Source organism: Thamnophis sirtalis, unplaced genomic scaffold, assembly GCF_051295495.1.
Source record: "Thamnophis sirtalis isolate CommonGarterSnake01/CBP01778 unplaced genomic scaffold, rThaSir2_p1.2 scaffold_9, whole genome shotgun sequence".
Classification (NCBI taxonomy): Eukaryota; Metazoa; Chordata; class Lepidosauria; order Squamata; family Natricidae; genus Thamnophis; species Thamnophis sirtalis.
The window spans coordinates 23,238,290-23,261,750 of record NW_028261389.1 but is presented as its reverse complement, the minus strand read 5'-3'; the positions used below and the strand labels follow the sequence as shown (position 1 = coordinate 23,261,750).

General features: G+C 37.6%; 1 protein-coding gene across 3 annotated transcripts in view; it reads right to left on the bottom strand.

Moving 5' to 3' along the window:
• PARPBP (PARP1 binding protein) overlaps positions 1-23,377 on the bottom strand; it is a 58,006-nt gene extending 34,629 nt beyond the window's left edge. For 2 of the 3 annotated variants that reach the window (XM_087723038.1, XM_014058851.2), the window contains exons 1-6: positions 23,308-23,377; positions 18,977-19,130; positions 15,378-15,602; positions 14,585-14,695; positions 13,558-13,728; positions 11,534-11,688 (exon numbers count right to left, since the gene is read on the bottom strand). In XM_087723038.1, coding sequence (XP_087579164.1) covers positions 11,534-11,688; positions 13,558-13,728; positions 14,585-14,695; positions 15,378-15,602; positions 18,977-19,126 — 812 coding nt within the window. In that variant the 5' untranslated portion in view covers positions 19,127-19,130; positions 23,308-23,377. Of the gene's footprint in view, positions 1-11,533; positions 11,689-13,557; positions 13,729-14,584; positions 14,696-15,377; positions 15,603-18,096; positions 18,228-18,976; positions 19,131-23,307 lie in introns of those variants that run through there. The other variant, XM_087723039.1, reaches the window with a different exon arrangement.
• Positions 23,378-23,461: the final 84 nt, after the last annotated feature.

Below are 23,461 nucleotides of genomic sequence, written 5' to 3'. Positions count from 1 at the left end.
TATACTTATACTTATATTGGAAAAGAGGTTGGCTCTCCAAATTGCCTTCCAATTCTTATATTCCCAAAAAAAGATAGTTATAAATATATATATATATTTTAAAAAACCTATCTTTTGTGTACACACAGTACCAGCAACATCAGTAAGCATCACTCTTGGTATCTGCTAGCTTCTTAATCCATCTGACTTTTTATTTAAAAATATTCATATTTTAAAAATAGGGAGCTAACATTCTCAAAAGGAATTGACATCTGGGATGATAGGAAGCATCCTGCAGAAATAGATCTAGACAACATGCTGGTTCATCTGTCCTTTGTTAAATCATTGTGTTCTTTAGGGCTGTTGTTTTGTATATGGGAAAGCAACCAACTGTCATTTTGCAAGGTCACCTACTACTGTGTGTGTTCTCCAGATTATAAACTATGACAACCAAGCCCCAAAAGGATGAGGAGCCCTAATATTCAAAGTAAAGTCTTTTACTGAGTACGTTTGAATGATTAACTATGTTTTTGCACCACATAATCCAGTAAAGCCAAGATTTGACATCCTTGCCTTGAACGAATATGCCTGCTGTGAGCAGTTAATGTCTCAATTCTTATTTAATCTTTCTTCCCACAGTCTTCATTTCCAAGAAAAAAGTTCCCATTCCCCATCAGATATACATAACTCTAGCTGGACCAAAGAAAGGAAAACTTCATTCACTTTTTATATGAAGGAGCCAAAATAAAGTGCTGATCTACTATGTGAGGGATTAGTTTAGGACATCATGCCATGTCTTACTTCATTTTGCATTAAGGTATGCTATTAACAGGCAATCCTTGTAATACAGAACTACCTATGATTGTTAAATCCTACCAAGCTCAACAGGATTTGCTCCCAAGTAAGTGTGCATCATACCGTGGCTGGAGACTGCTTTTATTAAGTGTTGAAATACTTTACCCAGTGTATTAAATGTGCTGCCTGTACATTACATGAATGATTTAATCTGAAAAAAAGAAGATTCCAAGGAGTTAACATTTGGGATTTTTTTTTCAATTCTTCCTCTCATCTGTGCCATTTTAAGTTAAAATGCAAGTATCAGAGGAGAATGCTCCAAAAGGGTATTTATGTTTCTGGGCCAACCTTGGATGGGAATGATATATAGGAGCAATTCAATCCAGTTGTTCAGAGTTCCAACCCGTGTAGTTATTATCCATCAAAGCAGGAAATAACCAAGTGTGGCATTTCATCACTCAATTCAAAACAGGGAAAAGAAAGGAGGGAAGGAAGTTTTTTAAAAAAAGACTTATTCCTTCCTGGGAAAGCAGCTCCTCTGAAAGTCAAATCAGTTTTTTAATTGCTGGATGCAAACAACCTAAAGCCCCTTTACCTTCATCATAAGACAACTTTCAGAGATCAGTTGTTTTAAAGCTTATACTAGGAATACATTATTTAATAGAGGTGTGACAAAATTCCCTAAACAAACAAAACAGTTAAATATTTGGAGTCATTTTTAGTTTTTTGCCCTTGTTTATACCAACTCTGTACAATATTCTTTTTTCTTCATTGAGTTAAAATTGACAATTGGATATTTAGTGTAGTCAAAAGTTAAAGCAAACAGGGATTCCTGAGAAATTCTACAATGGCCTTGTAGAAGACACAGGGAATCACCAAAATAATCCAATCTTTGAAGGATACAAATGTTTACTTGCCTCTGGCATATACATTTTATTTATGAGGTTGAGTGAAAAGTACTAATTTTTCATATGTTTTCATTAGCATGAACATTTTCCCCAGAAAAAATTCATAGATCCTTAATAAATTCAGTAATTGCCTTTTAAATATTATGTTGTAGATTTATATCCCTTTGTTTGTACAACTCAAGGTGGCCATATGGCCTTATGACTACTAAGGACATCTCATACAGGGAAGCTGTCCAAAGACAATACAAACAAATCCCAAAATGCTTCATTCATATTTAAATTTGAATATTTCTTCTTGCAATATGGTAGTTGTATTGCAATTAAAAGCATATAATGTGGTACTGTTAGATTTTTATTTGAGACAAGTAAGAGAAAAATCCAGGGCTTTGAACATGTATCCTTCTTTCCAGCCACTTTTTGTGGGTACCAATCCCTCTCCTGCTGCAAAACTTTGAGAAATAATGGAAAGAGCAGAAAAGGTGTGAAAAGTTGTTTTTAAGCAATGCAAAAAAGTAAATAAGGGCTATGCTGTGGTTTTTTTCAGCCTACTTTTTGCATGAACCATCTCTCCCTGCTCGTCTTGTCCTTCTGATTCACATTTCAGGTATTTTCTGTGTGACTCCTACATGACCCCAAGCCTCCACAAAGAAACTGTGCATCCATGAAAAGAATGTTTTTAGAATTACAATCGATCATTGCTTTATTTCCTTGAAAGAAATTAAAGGATAATCCAGTAGACACAATTTTTACCTGGATTCAAGTTCTACCTGTGCCAAAAGTTCCTGGCAAAAAGTTTTCCCATCTGGAAATATGTACAATCTTACAGGATGGTTCAAAAATGAATATTAAAAAAACCCAGTAAACTATAATCCTATAAACTGCAGGTGTCTGGCTTGCCTATTTGTAGGCTTCTGACTTATGGAAAAAAAACCAACTTTTTTCCTGCCAAGTAGGTAATCACTCACTAAGTGGATAGCAAGGGAAACAGTTGCTTCTATACTACACTACTATGATTACACTTGCTGAATGGGGAAGAAGTAGCTTTGCTATTCCTCCTACTTCATTTTGTCCTTTCTATAATTCAAGAGGGCTATACATACGACTACTCAAATGTTGCTCAAATGATAACATTACAAGACATTTAATCCATTTTCAGTCTAAACCCACATAGCTCTTTTGAATTAAAAAATAGTTATATTTGTTCAAACTAAGAAAAACTGTAAGTAATAAATACTGTAATACACTGTTGCAATACTATAAATTACACAATGTAAATTCACAAGCTTTAGAAATCAAATTTTAGATGCCAAACAATTCCATGTGTGAAATTATAATTTGAATTAGATTCTGTGACAAATTTACTTTAAAAAAAATATTTTATAAGTATAAAGGCAAATATACGTGTTTCACTATGATGTAAAATTGAATTTGGGTCTGTCACTGGGACCAGAGATTTATTCTTCCAAGCTTTTTGGAGTGTATCTTCAGGGAATTTCTCTATTCGAATATTTGCTTTAGGCTGTTCTGTGAGGCTGTTGTTTGTGTGGTATCTTCCTATTGGCTGATTGGTGTGTTGATGGATGGTGGTTGGCTGTCATTTCCTTGTGTTGCCAAATCCTCAGCTCCTAAGTATTTGATATGCTGGTGGAAATTCAGCACTCCTGTTAACTGACAAGGGGCCCGTTTCCCAGGCTTCAATCATTTCCCTGGCTATCTTTGTGCCTGCATGGCCAATGATCTTAGTTGCTGCAAAATTAAATGTGTGTCCTTGTTCATTGCAATGTGAGGCTACCAATGAGGTCTCTTTGTCTGACCGCTCCCTTGCGTTCTTGTTCTTCTTCATGAGTCCAAAAGCTTGGAAGAGAAAATCTCTGGTCCCAGTGACTGACACAAATTCGATTTCACATCGTTATTTTAGATATCTTAGATTTTTTATATTTAAGATATAATCCCATAGTTTATATTAACCAGTCTTCAAAAGAGGAAATCAAAGGTATTTTTCCAATAAAAAGCATATAGGGTCCTTGCAGGCAGTGCCAGTGCAGTACATTTTGAAAGGGTGTCTATATTGGTAACGTTTAATAAAGGTATCTCTAGTTGCAGTTTTCAAAATTTGTTCCATTCTAGAGTGAATCGTTTTCCAATATTTCAAGGTTTTATTGTATTGTCATATGAAAGGAGGATTCTCCCTGCTTGTTACATTTCTAGTATTTTTTAAAGAAAATACTCATTTTAGCAATCAAAATGAGAATGATACATCAACAGTCAAGCATCTTATAATCTTTCTGATTATTATGTTCAAAGTAAATTTTATAGTGTTCTTCCATTAAATTTGTACTGTTGCATCAAATATAACCGAGTTATACTAATAATTTATACATAACTAGCCAATAACCTGGCGCTGCCTGCATATTTATTTAGAGGGGAAAATATCCGGACCAAACATAATTTCTAATGTTGGATTTTCCCCCTTACCAAAGGGAGCCGCCTTGTGGAGTACTGTGAAGCTGTTACCATGGAAACTCCACTGCGCTGCACAGTAGAAGCTATTTTACAGCAGTACAGTAGAAGCCATTTTAAGGCACAACAGGCTGTATCTTAACAGAACACACACTCTGAGGGCTTACACCACAGTATTTGTTTCCAGAGAATAAGTCATCTGTGTCCCGTTTGGTTGAAATGGCCGTTGGTTCCTACCTGATACGCCTTTTCTCAGGACGGTGGAGACATCATCCAGGCATGGGTATGACTCTGTCAGGCTCCAATATGACTGGGTCTACAAGTATTAAAGACACACCCACTAGACTCCTCCCCAGAAATAGATGAAGGAGTGACTTGTAGATCACTGTGTAAACGATCTGAAACGATAGATATTATCTCTCCCCAAGGAAAACAGTAGAGAAGAAAAACCAGGAGTAAGTCAAAGTAACAGGGTGGGGCTGGATGATGTCTCCAACATCCTGAGAAAGGGTGTATCAGATAAGAACCAACGCCCATTCTCCAAGTAGGTGGAGACATCATCCAGGCATGGGACATACCAAAGCCCAATAGTCCCATTGGGAGGGAATGGAATAAGATAAGAAAATTTAAGTAGAAACCACATGCTGCAACACGTGCCGTCCGAATGAAGTGTCTGCTGAGGCGTATTTATCAAGTTTGTAGTGTCGGATGAACAGAGAAATTGAGGTCCATGTGGCCGCTCGGCATATCTCCTCCAACGAAGCTTGAGATGACCAGGCTGCACTGCGTGTGGAGTGCGCCGTGATATGAGGTGGAACAGGCAGAGAGAGAGCAGAATACACCCTAGAAATAGCCGCCCGTACCCAACAACCAATGTCCGAAGAGGAGGCCTTGGAGCCTCTCTTACCTCTGGGCTGGAACTTGACGAAGAGCGCCTCAGATCGCATGAAAGTAGCAGTTCATTTAATATAAACACATAAAGCACGTCGTACATCAAGGTAGTGCCACTTGCGTTCCAGCTTGTGTGATGGCTGAGGACAGAAGTCGGGGAGCACCAATTCCTGGGTTCTATGGAATACAGAATTTACCTTAGGTACAAAGGCCGGGTCAAGCTGAAGGACTACCTTATCCGGATGAAAGATGCATAAATCTTGTCTGATGGACAAGGCTGCCAACTCGGAAACTCGCCTCGCTGAGGTAATGGCTACAAGAAAAACCGCTTTTAATGTCAAATCATGCAAAGACACAGAATGCAAAGGCTCAAATGGAGACTGAGTTAATGATTCCAGGACTTTGGAGACATCCTAGGTAGGGAATCTGTGTATTGTCAGCGGCTTGATGTTTTTGGCACCTCTCAAGAAACGACAAATAAGAGGTTCATGAGAAAGGGGCTGAGCAGAAGTCAGAGATAGGACTGAGGACAGGGCCGTGACCTGGCGGCGAAGAGTATTTGGCAAAAGTCTTAGATCCAGCCCCTGTTGCAGAAACTGGAGAATATAAGGAATAGAAGCCTGTAGAGGAACAATGCCCTTTGTATGGCACCAGACAGAGAATTGAGTCCAAGTGGCATCATAAATGCAGTTACTAGAAGAGCGCCTGGAGGCTTGAATTGTGTGAATGACCTCGGCGGACAGATTCGCAGTCCTTAGAGCTTCCCACTCAACCTCCAAGCGGTGAGACGCAACCAAGGTAGGTCGGGATGTTGGAACGACCCTTGGAGGAGCAGCGAGGGGAATTGAGGCAGTTGCCACGGTGGAGCTACAGAGAGGTTCATGAGGTCGGCAAACCAAGGCCTGCGGGGCCACCAGGGCACAATCAAGATTAGTTCTGCCCTTTCCACCAGCAGTTTTCGCACCACTCGCTGAATGAGGGGGAAAGGCATACAGAAGGCCTGGAGGCCACTCGCTGCTCAGAGCATCCATACCCTCTGATCCTAGAGTCGCATAGCGTGCAAAGTACCTTGGTAGCTGAGTGTTGTCCTGGGAGGCAAAGAGGTCGAAAACCGGAAGTCCGAACCTGACCCTCAATTGTTGGAAGATGCGCCGATGTAAGCTCCACTCTGCTGGATCAATGTGCATGCAGCTGAGGTCATCTGCCTGAGTGTTTTGGGCCCCCAAAATGGAGGAGAGGAGGTCATTGGGCCGAATGCTCTCCAGAATGGATAGCAGAGAGTGCATAAAAACCCCGCCTCTGTTGCTCAAAGGGTACCTCCTCGATGGCCTGAATTTGGAGGAGATGACCGATAGCTAGTTCAACCAGATGTTTTTTAAAAATGTCCCTGGAGACAGGATATGGTATGAAGATCTGCGGGGGACTGGAGAGAAATTCCAGGGCCAGGCCAAAACGGACAGTACGCCTGATCCAGGAGTCACTGGTGATGTCATCCCAGTGATCAGCGAAGGCTGACAGACATCCCCCAATAGAGAGGTTTTCAGAGATTTCACTTCTGCTTTTGAAAGGTATGGTTTGAGCCGCCCTTGAAGGGCTTTCGATAGGAGAATCGCTGGGAGTTACGGTTGGATCTGTCTTGGAACTGATGGCCCTGTCTCGGGGGAGCCTGGCTCTGAGGATGGGGATAGGCAAATCCCCCATCCGGAAGAAAGAAGAAGATTTAGGGTCAGTCTTGAGGTTTGCAGAAGAAAGCACCTTGTGCTTGTCCTTGGACTCTACCAAGAGAGGTTCCAAAGGCGGACCAAAGAGCAGACCAGGTGAGAAAGAGGCAGATGCCAAATGCCACTTTGCTCTGGCCTCCGCCTGCCACTGCTTCAACCAAAGAAGACGCCTCGTGGTGATTGTAGAAGCCATCGACCTGGAGGAGAAACAAGCCGCATCCAGAGAGGCATCCGCCACATACTCCATTGCCGCTTTGAGCTTGTTGATGTCCTGGTGAGCGCGGGAATCACCAGGAGGGATCCTGTCCTGCATCTGCTTCAGCCAACGAAGAGCTGCCCTGTTGAAAAAGGAAGCATGGGGCGGACTGATGGCCCTTCACCAGTAAGCGTTTGTCCTCAGGACGGAGAGCGTCCTCTGGAGCATTGGTTGGGAGATCACAGAAAAACCACAGGAAGATCAATGGAAGGAACCGCCAAAAGTTTAGAGAGCTCTGGGCTGACATTGTACAACTGTTTGTCCAGAGTAGAAGGGAGGGGTCCTGACCCCGGAGAAACCCACTGATTTTGAATTACTTCCAGGAATAGTTTTGGGGAAGGAACTATATCCTTTTCGACGGGTGGACGTGAAAAGAGAGAATCTGTAGTGTAAGATTTGTCGACCTCTGCAGAGGAGGATGGTTTTGAGGCCGGAATACCCGAAACCTTTTTGGTCTTAAACAAGAGGGAGTGAAACAAGGCAGGCTTGAACAGGCCCAATAAGGCAGAAGGAGCAGGAGTCAAGTCCTCATCCTCTGACAGGTCGGAATCACAAGCAACCTGTACCTCAGGGTCCACAGCAGAAGGCTGAGAAGCGCTTGCAGAAGTTGCCCCTTGAGCATGGTTAGAATGCCCCCTCTTTGACTTGTTAGAAGTGGAGCAATGAGGAATGGTACCAGCAGGAGGCCGATGTTGAAGGCCTGCAGCAATGCCCCGCTCAATGGCAGCTGCTATGATGTCAGCCATATCATTAGGGTTAATGGAGACAGCTCTGGGGGCAGGAGAACCCACATCTATGTCCGGGGTGATGCTACCATCCCCTTCAGAGTCAGAATCCCCTTGAAATCCAATCCCATCCTCTGGGTTTAAGGGAGAAGCCGGGGAGGGAGATATCCCCATCGGTATCAGTGGAAAGATCCTCCATGGGATTGAAATTTGATGGAGGAGAAACCCTAGGAGCAGGGATAGGAGTAGAACAATGATTGGCTTTAGAAGTGGCCTTTCGTGGAGCAGGGTCAGAGGCCTTGTCAAGAACTGCACTCGGAGAAGTCACACTTTGGGCCTCCTAAGGAGGAACAGGCCTAGGGGCCTTAGCAGACTTGGCAACAGAAGGCTTGGAGGTATAAGCTCTCTTTTTGCTTCTAGGTTCAGAGGGGACCGGAAGAGAAGGAACAACTGGAATGGGTGAATCCTCCCCCTGGGAAACCGTGGTCTTGTTGGTCGCCATTACTCACGGTTACCAAAGCATCCCAAAGTGTCGTTGTAGGCTTCCCGCCTAAACAAAATGGCCACCACAGATTTCGCGCCTAAATCCAACTGCTGCCCGGGTAAATAGGGTCCTGAGGAAGGGCTGAGGTAGTGAGACGACAAGGCACTTATCGCCAGACAATTAGCTGCCCGCCAAACACTCCGGCAACAGGAGCGGAATTTGAAGCTGTACGAAGGACGCTGCTGGGGTGGCAAGAAGAGGCTGCAGCATGCGAAACGCTTCCTGTGACTGCCGCGATTAGAAGCGGCTTCTCTGGTGGCGCGGCTGCAGTGATCGTTGTGTCGGGTGGCGCGGCTGCAGCAATCGGCTCCTTTGACGGCGCAGCTGAGACATTAGCCTTTCGGGCAGTGCGGCAGCGGTGAGAGATAATGAAAGGAGCCTGAGGGAAAACCTCGTAGGCTGGCCACCAACGCTCTCCGCTGCTGAAGCAGCCAAGTCAGAGAGAGGCAGAAGCCTCCTAGAGGCTGCAATGTCTGAAAGGAGCGAAGAAGTAGCACCAATCGAACCCAATTTGAGAGAAAGCCAATTAGAGAATTTTTGGAAAGATTTTAGAGAAATTTTAGAGAAAAAGTGATTAATTAGCAAGGAGAGATATGGAGACACAGCTAATCAAGGGATCGACTGAGTCTATTTCTGGGGTGGAGCCTAGTGGGCGTGTCTTTAATACTTGTAGACCCAGTCATATTAGATCCTGACGGAGTCATACCCATGCCTGGATGATGTCTCCACCTACTTGGAGAATTGCTTGAAGCATTCCAGAATTATGCTGGAACATATACACAAAGACAGACAGACAGATATAGATATATGTTGTGGCCCATTTGGAGCTGCCGATGGACTCCGATAGCAAGGACCCCTATGAGTCAGCTATGGAAGATGTGGAGGACCCTGGGCAGGGTTCTGACTCAGAGCAGGGACCAGAGAGGCGGGTTGGCCACCAGGAGGCGCCTGAGGCATGGAGCAGTGGGGAAGATCAAAGGGAGCTTGTGCCTGACGCCAGGCAATGGAGGGCGGAGAAACGGAGGCAGCAGTTATAGAGACAGACTCATAAAAGATAATCAAGTCCAGGTGGTTGTGGCTTGGCCCCTCCCAAAAGAGTAAGAAGAGACTTTGGGAGGAGTCCTTTTGCAGGACACAACTGTTCGTAATAATCTGGAGAACTCCTTGTCTGGTCTGCCTTGTGTTCCCATGTCTGTTGGAGTCTGGGTTGCTGCCAACGTCTTGCCAGTGAGTTGTGTCTGGGCTTTCAGCCAACAGGATTATAATTGCTGTGAATAAAGAGTGGCAAACAGCTAAGCCTGTGTCTGCATTCATTACTGGATGGAGGGGGGCCAGAACAGATATAGATATGATAGCAATAGCATTTAGACTTATATACCACTTCACAATGCTTTATGGCTCTCTCTAAATGGTTTACAGTCAGCATCTTGCCCCCAACAAGCTGGGTCCTCATTTTACCGACCTCGGAAGAATGGAAGGCTGAGTCAACTTTGACCCTGGTGAGATTCAAACTGCCAAACAGCTGGCAGCCAGCAATTAGCAGTACTGCACTCTAACCACTGTACCACCACGGCTCTGTTATAATGCTTAGCATAAGTCAAAAATACGTGTTATTAGACTGTAAAATTGGACAGACTTCTCAATAGCTTTTCTTTTTACTGTCACACTGCTTATTTGAAGGCACTGAAACCAATTAAGTGTGGCAGAATGCCGCATACTAAGCATCTTGAGAGCTTTTGTCCTATTCTTAATAAAATCTTGAAATTCCTACAAACTATTTCTCCACTGAGCAAATTTATTAGAGGCTTTGTCTTCCTAAAAGCAAACATTTAGAACACTGCAGGAGGGGAAAAGCCCAGATTTATTATTTTCCTGTATATCTCAGGCATTCAGTAGTTTACTTAGTCTTGCATAATAACTTCTAATTTGTAGATCCAGATACATATGAACAACTTCTTGAAGACTGGAAGAGTAATTTATTACTTGTCTGTGCCAAGTAATAGCTTATCTTCAATAAATAGAGAAATTGTTTGAAAAAGAGAAGTTTAGTCGTGGTGAGAAATTCATTTTGACAGCTGTGATTATTCTTAACCATGATACATTTAACTTTTCCCATCTAGAAATATCTGTTGATATATTTTTCCAAGATTAAATAATTAATCTTAAATATTTTTTTTAAATCCAAAATATTTTATCTTTTTAGCAGGAAAGTTAAAGTCTGTTGTTTGATAAGAACATTGCTTTTCATCCTGTCAAATTCCATTCCAATGCATGTTTTTTTTTTCTTTATCAATTCCACAACCTAATGGTGAACCATTTTGTCCCAACAATGTTAAAGACCCTCTGGACTGAGTAATTTTGAATATTATATCATAAGCATGCAATTTTAATTTATATTCTGAAGTAATTGCACCTCACTAGATCCTACTGATGCTAACAAGAGTCAGTTACAGTAACAGGAGTTTTTCCAGTTACTACCACCTTTTTTCTTACATTGGCTCTTTTATCTATAATATTAGAAGCATCACTTTTAACTATGTTGAATCCCAAAATCTCCTTTTCTTTATCTCCCATTTATCTGTTCTTACTTCCTGCACAAGCTCATCTATTTTACCTATCTTCTTTCTACTAACAATATTACCGCTTACTCTACTAAGTTTTTCCCTCAAGGAATTAATTCTTGTTCAGCAATTTTTTTCAGAACTAACCTTCACTTAATTGGTTTTCTACTGCCACATCACCACTTTTATTGTCTCAACTGTGCTTTATCAGTTGTTATTTTTCAACATTCCAAATATTCCAAACTATAAAATTATATAAAACTATATACTATATAATCCATTAATGAAATATTAACTATAAAACAATCTGAAGATAGACTACTGTATGTTCAATCAATAACTACATGTAGAGATAACATTTAGTTTGTAGTTGTTGCAATAATAGCTATTGTACTTTCTGCTTACACAATTTTAATAAGAACAATAATAAATTATAGTAAACAAAAGCAAAAATAATTGAAAGAGACTGAAACAATGAAAGCTTGATAGAAGTGACAAGTAATAATTAAAGTCCTGTTTTCCACGTGAATTATTTCAATTGCATTAAAAAGAACATCATATTATGAGATTTACCAGTTTGATAACTGTAATTAAGAATCAGATTGCTTGGTTTTTCAAAGGCTAATGAATAAAGATATATTTTAAGTTTTTTAAAAAAATAATAGGTAAGTCTATGTATGAGAAAAGAATTACCTTGAATCCAGATCTTCACCAATAATTTCTTCTAATTTATCAATAAAGTGAATAAACTGAGAAAGCTCCTTCACATGAGTTCTTAAAGGATCAGTTGGTAAAGGAGCATATCCTTTTCCTCCAAGTTCTATGACACGTATAAATGAAGTTGCCATCTAACAAGAAACACATAATTTAGTTACAATATGTAAAATGATAATAGAAAAAGATAGGTTTTTTTTAAAGAAATTCTTTACAAAAAGGCATAAAAACTTTTACTTCATAAAAATGCATTCATTGTTGGAAATTAAAATAATGTTTTCTATTTTCTGTATGTAATCATCATATATCAAATTTATGCCCTCTTTTGCTTTTAGGTTCTTAGATGTTCTAGTACGATGTTCTAGTTTTGCTTCTGGATTTTCCTGTGACTCTGACAATGAGCAAAGATCAATGTTTCTAAGATTATATTAAAAGCAGTAAGCCAAGATGATATGAACACCAGCATTTTCTGACCCATTTTCCCCCCTGTAACCTGCTGGGGAAAACCAGTGCATATGGAAGACATTTCCTTTCACATGGCAAATCTCAGCATGTATAAGTCTCCAGTTGGGACAACCCACAAGACTGTTGAATATCCGGCTCTGGGAATGAGTACTTTTTAGCCTTGTTTCTTTTACAATTAAAACAATCCAGAGAGTTCTAGTGTATCCCAGCACACATACCCAATTTTTTTCTTTCAATAGCAGTGCCCATACACATTGTATCAAATTGTTCAGAAACCCCCAGATTTCAAAAGGGGCCTACTGTACAATAGAAATTATCGTTGGAAAATAAAATATTCTACAAAATGTAGCTTGAATAGAGGATGCTCTGTATTACAGCCAAACAGCACAATCATATACAACTCAAAAATAACCACTAATTATGTTATTTTAGACTGTAACCTTATATTATTTTAAAATAATGGGGAAAAGCATGGCATTTCAGCTCGTACTGAAAACTTGCAAGCATATTTGGTTATTAACTGATAGTTATATTTTGATCCCAAAATCACATGAGAAATTGAAGCTGGGGTACAATTAAATTAAAAAAAATAGCAAGAAAGATTTCTTTTGGAATGTCTGGACTGGGCAAGGAATTACTATTTTAAATCAGTTGATTTCTAATGGTTGCTTTAAAGTTCTTGAGAAACAGTGCTTTATGTCAATACTCTGACTTACCTCTAATATATACTTGGCCAAATGCATAACGTTATATGAGAAATGTTATAATTAGGTATCTCAATGCAATATTGAATTATATCCCTAAAACATGTCTCATTTATAGCTTTGGTTTATTTATCCTTGAATGCAGCAAACACAGTAATTTCATGTCACTTTAAAGAAAATTGAGAGAGCTGTTTGGTGTAGTGGTTTAAAGGCATCAGGCTAGAAGTGGGGGAATGAATGATTTGTAGCCCTGCCTTAGGACCAAACCAGCTGGGCCATTCACTCTTTCTCCCAGGAAGCAGGCAATGGCCAACCATTTCCAAAATTCTTGCCAAGCTAAATACAGGAACTTTTCCAGGCAGTTCCCAGCACGGATTTGAAGGGACAGAACACTTGCACAGTATAAATGTATCTATTTTTTAAAAAAAACTATGTGTTCCAAAAATAAGATGACACAGTAAGGTATTTAAATGGATTGGATTTAATTAGAAGCTCAAGGATTGAATTAACTACATAATAAATTATAGTTATTATATATAATTACATAATTTTGCTAATTAATTTTTGTTATGTTTTTTATTTCAATCATTATACAGTAATATAATATTTTTTCATTCATAAATAGAGATAATATTATGAATAATACCATCAATTGTTTACTATAAACTGATCTTTATATCTGCCAAAAATAATACTTATATACATTTGCTTAATGTAGAAAAAGAATCCCAAGTTAACTTTTGAGTAGAGGAATCAACTATCTAAGACTATTTTGTTACATCTCTTCAATGTCATCCCAAAGCAAAGCGAAGCAAAGCAATCTCTCATACATACCGGAAATATAGACATTTGTTTCTTCTGGGCAGCATGCTTTAGGTCAGTAAAAGCCTCTCTTCCAAGTCCTCTGTCAGGAATGTTTAAAATGTGAGCAAAAGCCAAATCATTTTTGGAATTAACCAATAAGGTTAAATATGCAAACAAAATTTTCTTCACCATCAATGGCAGCTGTAATTAAAACACAATCCTATCATTTTTCTTCTAGATTGCTTCAAAAAAAATATCATGTAGCAATGTATTAGGAAACTTTCTTAATAAAGTAAAATGTGATCCATATATTTTTCAAATTAGTGACACTGGTTTGAAAAAAATGTATTTATATATTTGTTTATATTTCATATTTGTTAACTATCCATCTTCGTTGGAGAGGCTCTCTGGGCAGAGCACAATATAATCAGTAAAATTAAATCAGAATAATTTAAGATTAAGATTAAAAACTTTAAAATTATAAAACATTATAACCGTTTTATAGAAGAATTCCAGGATGGGGGATTAGAGGTTGATAATAGAGCAGGGTGGATCTCATGGGGACAGCTAGCCCCATAGTTGTGTGTGCCACGTGTCTCCCCCTCCCCCACAAGGCTACACAGCCAAGTTTTTAGGTAAGAATTAGCATAAATAAGCATGCATTGACCATAATTTTATATTATTCGTATAATTTTTTTACCTTTACCAATCTGGCATTTAGAACATTTGTGTGGATCAATAGATAATGGATACTATTTCATTGCTAAATTGTTACTTCAAATGCCAATAAATGTTCTGAAAATACTCAATTTTATTTCTGAACAGACTTTTAAAAACCATGTAATACAGAGTGTAAAGCAAAACCCCAAACAAGACTTGGGAGTTCAACAAGTGAAAAGAATAGGGCTTTGACACTAACCATTAAAATGGGAAAAACAGGTAGCATAATAATTAGCAAATAAATTTTTTATTATGGTCACAGACCAGTATAATATAATTATATTTCATAAGAAATGTTATAGTACTTAGGAAATAAAATAGAAGGCACAAGTCTTACCTCTTCCTTATCGTGGTTTATTTTCCTCGTTGGTGTGGAGAGTGCATAATTAGTAGAATTGTTCTCGGTTATTAAATCTGCTGTTCCAGCAATAAATTCTAACAATTGTACCTTTGGCAAAGAAGAAATTTCAGAATTATAGTTAGCTTGATAGTCACTTTTTAAAAAGAAGCAAGCTAGAAAACTTCACTTTCACATTTTTAAAACAATGATAGGTGAATGTTTAAAAAAAAGTGTTGTCCATTTATATAAAAAATGAGAAAGAATTGTGCTTTGGGAAGGTTCTTGAAATCTACTTAGCAGAACCAATGAACCCAATATGGATGAGACTACATCGAGATAAAATAACAGAATTTAAGAAGAAAGATTATAACATTTATATATTACTCTGTGGATGTTCAAACATGTATTAAATCAATAATAAATAAGCATTGATAAATAAATCTTTTCTTTAGATAAGGCATCAACATTAGTAATTCTACAAAAACACGGAGAATGATCTGTTAATTTTAAATCACATAATCTGTGGTTTTACAATTTCAAGACCATTGTGCCGGTAATTTACTGTAGCATCTTTTAAATAAAATCATAATAATGCTACCGCACTTTACAAAAATTCCTATTAACCCACACCTAATAAGTTAGACATTACTGCTTTGTTCATGGTTTATTTCTTTCAATAAAGAAATATTTTCAATATTTCATTATTGAAAGCTATAAAATTTCCAATTTATATTAGAAACATTTTTTATTTGATATCTGTACATTCAAATCAATAATGGCACATACTTACAGAAGGTATAGGTTCAATTTGCAGTCCTAGTGTCTCACATTTTATATATATATCTACAAGATCCATCATATTGCAGTGCTTTAAAAAGCTAGCATAGGTATTTCTGATGTCTATATAATTTTCAGGAGCGTTTGCATTTTCAGATAATATACCTAATTTGTCAGGAACAAAGTAATTCCAAGATAGTATCACTTCACTAAGAGATGCTTTAAACTCACCACAAAGCTATAAAAAAAGAAGAAAGAATTATTCAGAATAACTGTGTACTGATGCTTACAGCAACATCAGTCAAGTGTTAAACATGTTTTACAAACTTAACTGAGCTGAAATGAGAGCTATTGTATCAGGAAAAATGAACTGTAACTGATTACATTTTTATCATTTTATGACATTTATAAAAGTGTTCTTCGTTGATCAGCTAGCAATGACACTGAACTAAGCAACCCAGGTGCACCTTCACATGTATATTTTTTTCTATCTTTTGCTTTAATTCTTGTGATATTCATGATAATTCAGCATGATTCCTGCATGTACTGCATATTGCATCTATTTGATTGGATACATTTAACCAATGCAAACTGCCACATGCACTCTCTGTGAATAAAATAAGCAGGAAGTAGAAAACAAGGCAGGAAAATAGCAGAGAAGATAATGATTGCCATTTGTTATTCCTGTTACTTTGGTAAGTGGGTAGCCTGGGCTTTGCCCATCTTCTCATAAAAGAAAAGTTGTGGTTTTCCACCAAGCAACTAAGGGTTAATAATTGAATTGTCAGGCAACTAAGCCATGGTTTTGTGAGAAAGGTAAAGCAGGGAGAATTTTCCTGAAGGACAAGATAGAAAGAAAATGTGACAGGTGAACATATGAAAGGACCAAATGTTTTTACATTATATTGGTTGTTGAATTACATTTACAGTGTATTAATTGAATATCAATTACACTTACTAGGAACAGTAATACTATAGTGTTTTGAAAATTACTGGGTGATTATACTGTATTATCAAACAATAAATAATTTCTCTGTTTGCTGCTTTAGCCCAACAGGACTTGGAGGAATTTTTGTCCAACAAAACATTCAAATTGTTTCAAGCTTTGCTCTAAAGTTGTATTTTTCCTAAATGTAAGTTAGTCTGATTTATTATAAGCTTTTGGATATTAAAGTGATTTGTTCCATATGGTATAAGATTGCAGTTTAAAGATAGTGGAATATATTTTTTCACTAATGTTTCTGAAACCAGTTCTTCGAAATGCAACAGCTAGCTAAGTTCCAATTTAATTCAGTCAAAATCTTTTCTCACAAGATGAGGAATTTTCAGGGCTTAACTTTGTTTATACTGGTATTATAAAAACAATTTAAATCCAAATAAAAATGCTGTCCAAATATCAGTTTTCATGATCAGGTGCCCACCATGACAGCATATTATTCATAGAAAGGACTGTAAGAGTTTGTGGTAGAACTCAGAAAATGTTTTGCTAGGACCAAATGCCAGCTGGCTAATTCATAAAGGAAGTTCATAAAGTTCAATAGCTTAAGTCTGTGATAGACAACAAGAATATTGTATTTCACAAAGGTAAAATGAAGAAAAATCTACAATTCTTAAAGCTTTGCAGTTCTAACATTATTCTGTAGAAATCATATTTTTGTATCAAAGTTTAAAAATGAGTTTTTCCATAAAAGTATTTTTTGTGTGTGCATGACACTAATGAATGCCTTTTAGAGATGCAACTATGGAAAAATGATTAAATGCTTCTTTTACAGCTTTTCTTCCCAGTCCTTTTAACATTTGCAGAATCTGAATATATTTTCTATATAAGTATTCTTCTTTAGTGTTATCTTTCATGACATTTTCAATACAGGTGCCTTTTTACAGTTGCAAAAGCTAGAGTTCTCTGCAGCTATATCTGTCCTATGGAACAGAAATGCCTCCCCCCAAAAAATGGATGGCATCAATCTTGTTAGCCTTTCACAAGGCTAACAAGACCTAGATTTTCCCACAGCCATTTGGGTCAACAGTTATGTGGTGTCTTTTTATGATGTAGAGTTTTTTTCTGGGGATTACTTCATGCATTTATATTGTTATGGTGGTTTTAATTTTTTTACACTGCTGTGAGATGCAGTTCTATAAATCATACATTTTTTAAAATTCTTTTTTAAGTAAGTTACCGGGTAATTTTCTTCATTTGGATTCTTTATTTGGGACTTTTACTAAATATTTTATATCTATTTTGTGCATCACTTAGAGCAGGTATGTCCAGCCCACAATCTGTGAGCTCTATGTGGCCCTCAACAGCTAGTAATGTGGCTCCACAATATCATTAATGTTTTAACATTATTATATGATTTACATACGTTACCTATATTATATATTTTATACGGGAGCCAAGACAATTCATCTTCACTCAATGAACACCAGGCAAGCTAAAATGTAGATACCCATAACCCTCAGTGTTTATGTTTAACAGATGAAATAAGCCAAAGATAGCTGAACATTTCTATAACTGCACGTGATTAACTCCTATCATAGTCATATCATATTTTGTGAGGTAAAAGTAATATTTATACTTTTACAAACTGTGTAGTCAGATTAACAAGTCTAGCTTTTCAGCTTAAAACATATATTTATTTTATATAGATTATGTTGGGAAAAGAGGCATAAACAAAGATATTTAAGTTGCATTTTGGAATTACAGATAAAGCTAAAAATGATTTACTTCTTACATTTCACTTATTTTTCCTCTGCTTACAATTTTAGAGCATAAATTCCTTTGAGCATAAAATTTCTGCGGTTGATCTCACCAGAAAAAGTAAATTTTCTTGGAAACATTTGATGAGATACTTCATCTTTCAACTGCATGCAGTTGAAGAGAGAGTAAAGAAAAATGATTCCAGTGTTAATAACAATTGTTTAATATATCCCTTTTCCTTTTACAGCGCAGATCACCATATAATGATTAAACCATCCAATAAAATTTTTAAAAACCAAGCAAGTTACTGGCAGCAATTTAAAATGTATTCTAGTTCTTGTGCACTGGTTGCCCCAATGCTATGGCAGTCATATTTCTATCTAAAACTGGAGATTAATTGTGTTTCCCTTGGGAATTTTATAATTGGAATGCAACCACTAAACCATTCCTACTTGGACTGAAAGTGAACGACCAACCTAAAACCTACTGAGTTTCCCCTACTGACTTTGAGTCTCCCAGACATACTGTACATCTTAACTACCATATAACACCATCTCTCTATGTAGCAGAAAACATGTTCTACATTCAGACATTTGTGAGGTTTGAACATGCATATTCATATACTCTTATTTAAACAAAGAACTTATTATAGCAAATTCAGGAACTAGCGTTTGTTTGAAGCCTAAGTGATGCAGAAGCTAAGATATTAAATTAACTTTTTATGAGGCAGCTAATCAAAGAAAATAACAAGATTTTGATGAATCCTTTAGTAGTTTTTCAGCAGTAAAATATTTTTCTATTCCCAAATATCAGAATAATGAACAAAATATTATTAAGATACCCTTCAAAGTACTTTGGGTTTTATGGTCTCATTGACTTATTTTAAAAAGTCCTTTAAATCAATATATATTAACCTTCTTATTAATTTCCGCAACAGATAAGTGCAAAGCCATCAGCATACAATCTGCCCCACATACTGTAGTCCTTTCTGAATCTGAAAATAAGTGCCAATTTCTCCGGAAACATTTAATCATATTCCAAATGCTTTGCTGAAGAGGAGTCATTATCCTAAATAATAAAAAAAATCATACAGGACAACTTGCAAATATTAAGAATTTACAATGGCTTCTATAAGGATGATAGCAGCAATGGAAGGAAATGCAAAAGTTCAAAATACAAAATTGGACAGGAAGCAAAACTAAAGACAACCTAATATGGGTTATCAAAGTAACTATGTGGCAAAAGGACATCCTGGGAAATAACAGTATTACACTTAAATATAAGATAGAGTCCAATCTGGGCACTGCAGTTCAATATTTTTGAAAAACTGGCTTTGAAGTTGAATATCAAAGATGATAAAGTAGGATCTCCCACTTGGGTCTCTTCGTGTACTTGGCCTATAATTCCCATCTATTGTAGATAAAATAACCATTAGTCAGTCAGCACTATGTTTAACATTTAGAAAATGAATCATAAGCAGCAAACAATGTAACTGAGAACAGGAAGCTTAATGATAGGACAGCACAGGGGAAATAGTTTATAGTTGACATACGATAAATAGAATCAGCATAAGAATTCAAAAAATTATAAACAAATTATTCCTTGACAAACTTATTTATCATCTAAATTAATTATTTGAAAAGGGCTCACTTAAGTGTTTAATTTATTTCTACTTATATACTACAAGAGTCAGAACAATTTCAGGCACTTTATTTCATAAAAGCATAAAAATAGCATAACTTAAAATTAATATAAAAACAGAGTCCTGCAATCTGTACAGCAGTGAGTATTAATTGCCAACGCCTAGTTTCTCAGGCATTTTCTTTACTTACTTTATATACCTCCCATTCTTAAAAGCTCTGGACAGTAAATAATTAGGATCAACATAAAAAGCACCCTCTCAAAAATAAGAAACCCACCCACACTATAAACAAAACTGACATTAAATTAAAAATATACAAAATCATGTGGGTCACCTTATTCCAGTCTTAATTGATAACATGACCTCTTTCTGTCTTAATTGTTCTTCTGAAAACTAGGAAGACAGCAGCTGACTGGACCTTCATGGGAAATTCCAATTGGGACATCAATTGAAAAAGCATGCTTCTGAAGCCCATTAAATGACAATCTTATATTATCTCAAAAAATTACAAGATCATATTTTGTGAGATCACTAAGATACTCTCAAACTTGTAACATCTGAAGATGTGGATAGCAACCTCTATGGAAAGAGGTCACTCACTTATGGATAAAATAGATGTCCTTCTTGTCTTGTAAACATGGCCGGAGAGGGCATGAACTCAGTATGGAAGGTAAACATCTCCTTGAGAGAGAAAATGATACCACAGGCCTTAAAGTAAGCAGTAGTCTCTCTCCACCCATCCAGAAGTTATCACTTGAACCTGTCCATCTTAATTATAATTTAATTTTTTTAAGTGTGGCACAAGCATAAGATTTTACTTCCGCTTCCTTTTGCTTTACAGAGCTATGAAGGTCATACAGTTACTCTTTCATTACTGGCATAACTGCAAATGGTTATTAAACAAGGACTATCTGTAATTGCACGGTATTGAAATGCTCACAAACATGCTGCTTTGTAATCTAATTTTCTCCAATATAGACTTCAAACTGAAAATTCTGAAGTCTCCCATGTGTTTCTTCATCCTCTTTTTGAAGACGATAATATTTTCTCTCCTCCAGCCTCACCTTCAAGAATTCTTGAGAGCAGTTTAGCAATTGTTCCTACTAGTTTCTTTAGTACTGTAGGATGCAATCGTCTGACTCTTTAGTTCTTTAAATTGTCGAAGTTCTCTCTTACCCCTTGTCTTATTGAAGCTGGAGTTCTCTCCTTCCTCCAATGACCTAATAAACAGCAGTTAGGGGTCCATTTCCCTTCTGAGAGAAGATAGTCATAAAATAGTAATAGCACTTAAACTTATATACCACTTCACAGTGCTTTACAGCCCTAAGCTGTTTAGAGAGTCAGCATATTGCACCCAACAATCTGGATCCTCATTTTACCAACCTCTGAAGGATAGACGGTTGAGTCAACCTTGAGCCAATGAGAAAGGAACTCCTGGCAGTCAGCAGAATTAGCCTGCAATAGTGCATTGTGGGGGCTGAAAGGGAGCTCCTGGTGGGGGCTGAAAGGGAGCAATTCTGATGTCTCATCATTTCTTCTTCATAGACCTCCACCTACCTTGGCTTTTACTTAATGTGCCTGAAGAATATGTTTTAAGTTACTTCTGTTGTTTGTCAACTGAGCTCTCTGTGTAGCCATAGAGATGAGCAGTCAGGGGAGGGGAGACTACTAGACTCCAATTCTCATCAGAGCAGAAAGTAAAGGTTGCAGTCAGATGAGCCTTTGGTCAGCTTCAACATACTTGCCAGTTGCGACCTTTACGGGACTAGGTGACACTGAAGACATTGACTTATGCCTTTGACATCTCATATTTTGGCTACATCATTTTCTCGACATGTGGTTACCCTGAAAATAACCTAAAAGCTACAGCTAGCACAGAATCTATCTATTGCTGAATAGTGCTTAGGAAACGAACAGTTATGTTGTGAGAACTATATTGGCTTCTGGGTCCAATTCAAACTGCTGGTTATTACTTATAAGGCCTTCTATATTGGGTCTTTGCCGCCTTCTATATTGGGTCTTTGCCACCTTCGGGAATATGTTCCCAATACAACCTAAAAGAGAGCACTGCAGGCACTTATTTCCAAGATATCAGGGCCCCAGATGGATTTCTTGATGGCAGATAGTGTGTATCCCCAGATTAAGATTATACCTTATCTGTTAATAGAAAGAGAGTAAAAAAATGCTCTTTTATAAAAAATAATAATAATTAGGCAATAGCAATTATGGGATTTTTTTAATCAATCCATTTAATTTAGTATTGTTGCTGCTCATTTTCTCACTGTAAGACACCTAGTTCTGTGAACTTCCAAATGAATGGATAGCTTAAAAATCATGATCAAATAATCTCTGGATCAATATGAACTTGGAGTGAGAGTCAAATGATGGCATAAAGCTTACCAAATAGTTTTTGTCAATTAAATAATTGTCTACTGTATTGAATGAAAGGCCAAAATAATGTCTTAGACAAAGAAGAACTGCACCATAGCAAAACAGAGCACCCTAGTAAAGGAGAAAAATCCTTCTCAGCATGTCTATTACTCATCTCACATTAGTCTCTAATAAGGCATTAAGATTAAAAATTGAAACTGAACTAAGAAGCGTTAATTAAAACAATCCAAGTTTCAGGTTTTTTTTGCAAAGGTTCACCTATTTGCTTGATTGAATTTCAGCACTGACTGCAGCCCAATTCCAACACAACACAGTAATTACATTTACATAGCAAGCTAAACAAATATATTTTTTTACAGTTATGTGTACCCCAAGAGCTAATGGCAACGTGTTGGATAAGCCCACACAGCAACAATATACCAAGGTTAAAGCATATTTTTCTTCCTTCCAACCAGCCAGTATAACTGTTACCTTGAAGACCCATTTGGCAATTTAACCACAGGTAAATTGACCTGTTTGTCGATCAGAAAGGCCGGCAGTTCAGAGGTTCAAATCCCTAGTGCCGTGTAACGGAGTGAGCTCCCATTACTATCTAGCAGTTCGAAAGCACATAAAAAATGCAAGTAGAAAAACAGGGACCTCTTTGGTGGGATGGTAACAGCGTTCCGTGCACCTTCGGTGTCTAGTCATGCCGGCCACATGACCACGGAGACGTCTTTGGACAGCGCTGGCTCTTCGGCTGCGCACTGCCCCCTAGAGTCGGAAACAACTAACACATATGTGCGTGGGGAACCTTTACCTTAAAATTAGCCTGCAATTATCCAACGAAGATAAATAGGCGATTCCAAACAGGCAAAAATAATTTTATACAAAGTCTTTGCATAAGGCATGGCAATGAGCACAGCGAAATTTTAAAATATTAAGAAAAATCTAGGAAACAAAACAACCTCTTAGTGGCTCTTGGTTATGATGGCTATGTAATCAGTGGAGGAGACTGTTACAGTCATGCTCTACCTGCGAACTTTTTCCCGGTTGCTCCATCAGCAGTCTGGTATATATACCATATCCGAATAGTCTGTATAAGCATAGAGGGCTGTCATCTATATATATTTAGATGACAGCCCTCTATGCTTATACAGACTATTCGGATTCTTATGAAAATGATTAGATTCAGTGTAAGAGCAAAGCAAAAAACCCATCCCTCTCCCTTACTTGTTGGTCACATACTTCAAGTCCTAAATGCGCTTTTCTCGCAGCGTCGCTCGCCTCCCTCAAACTCACCGCGCCGTCAAAAAACAAACACATACACCATAGAACCTTTTAACTCGAGCAGCCACCCATGGCGGTTTATTTTTAAACGCTCTGC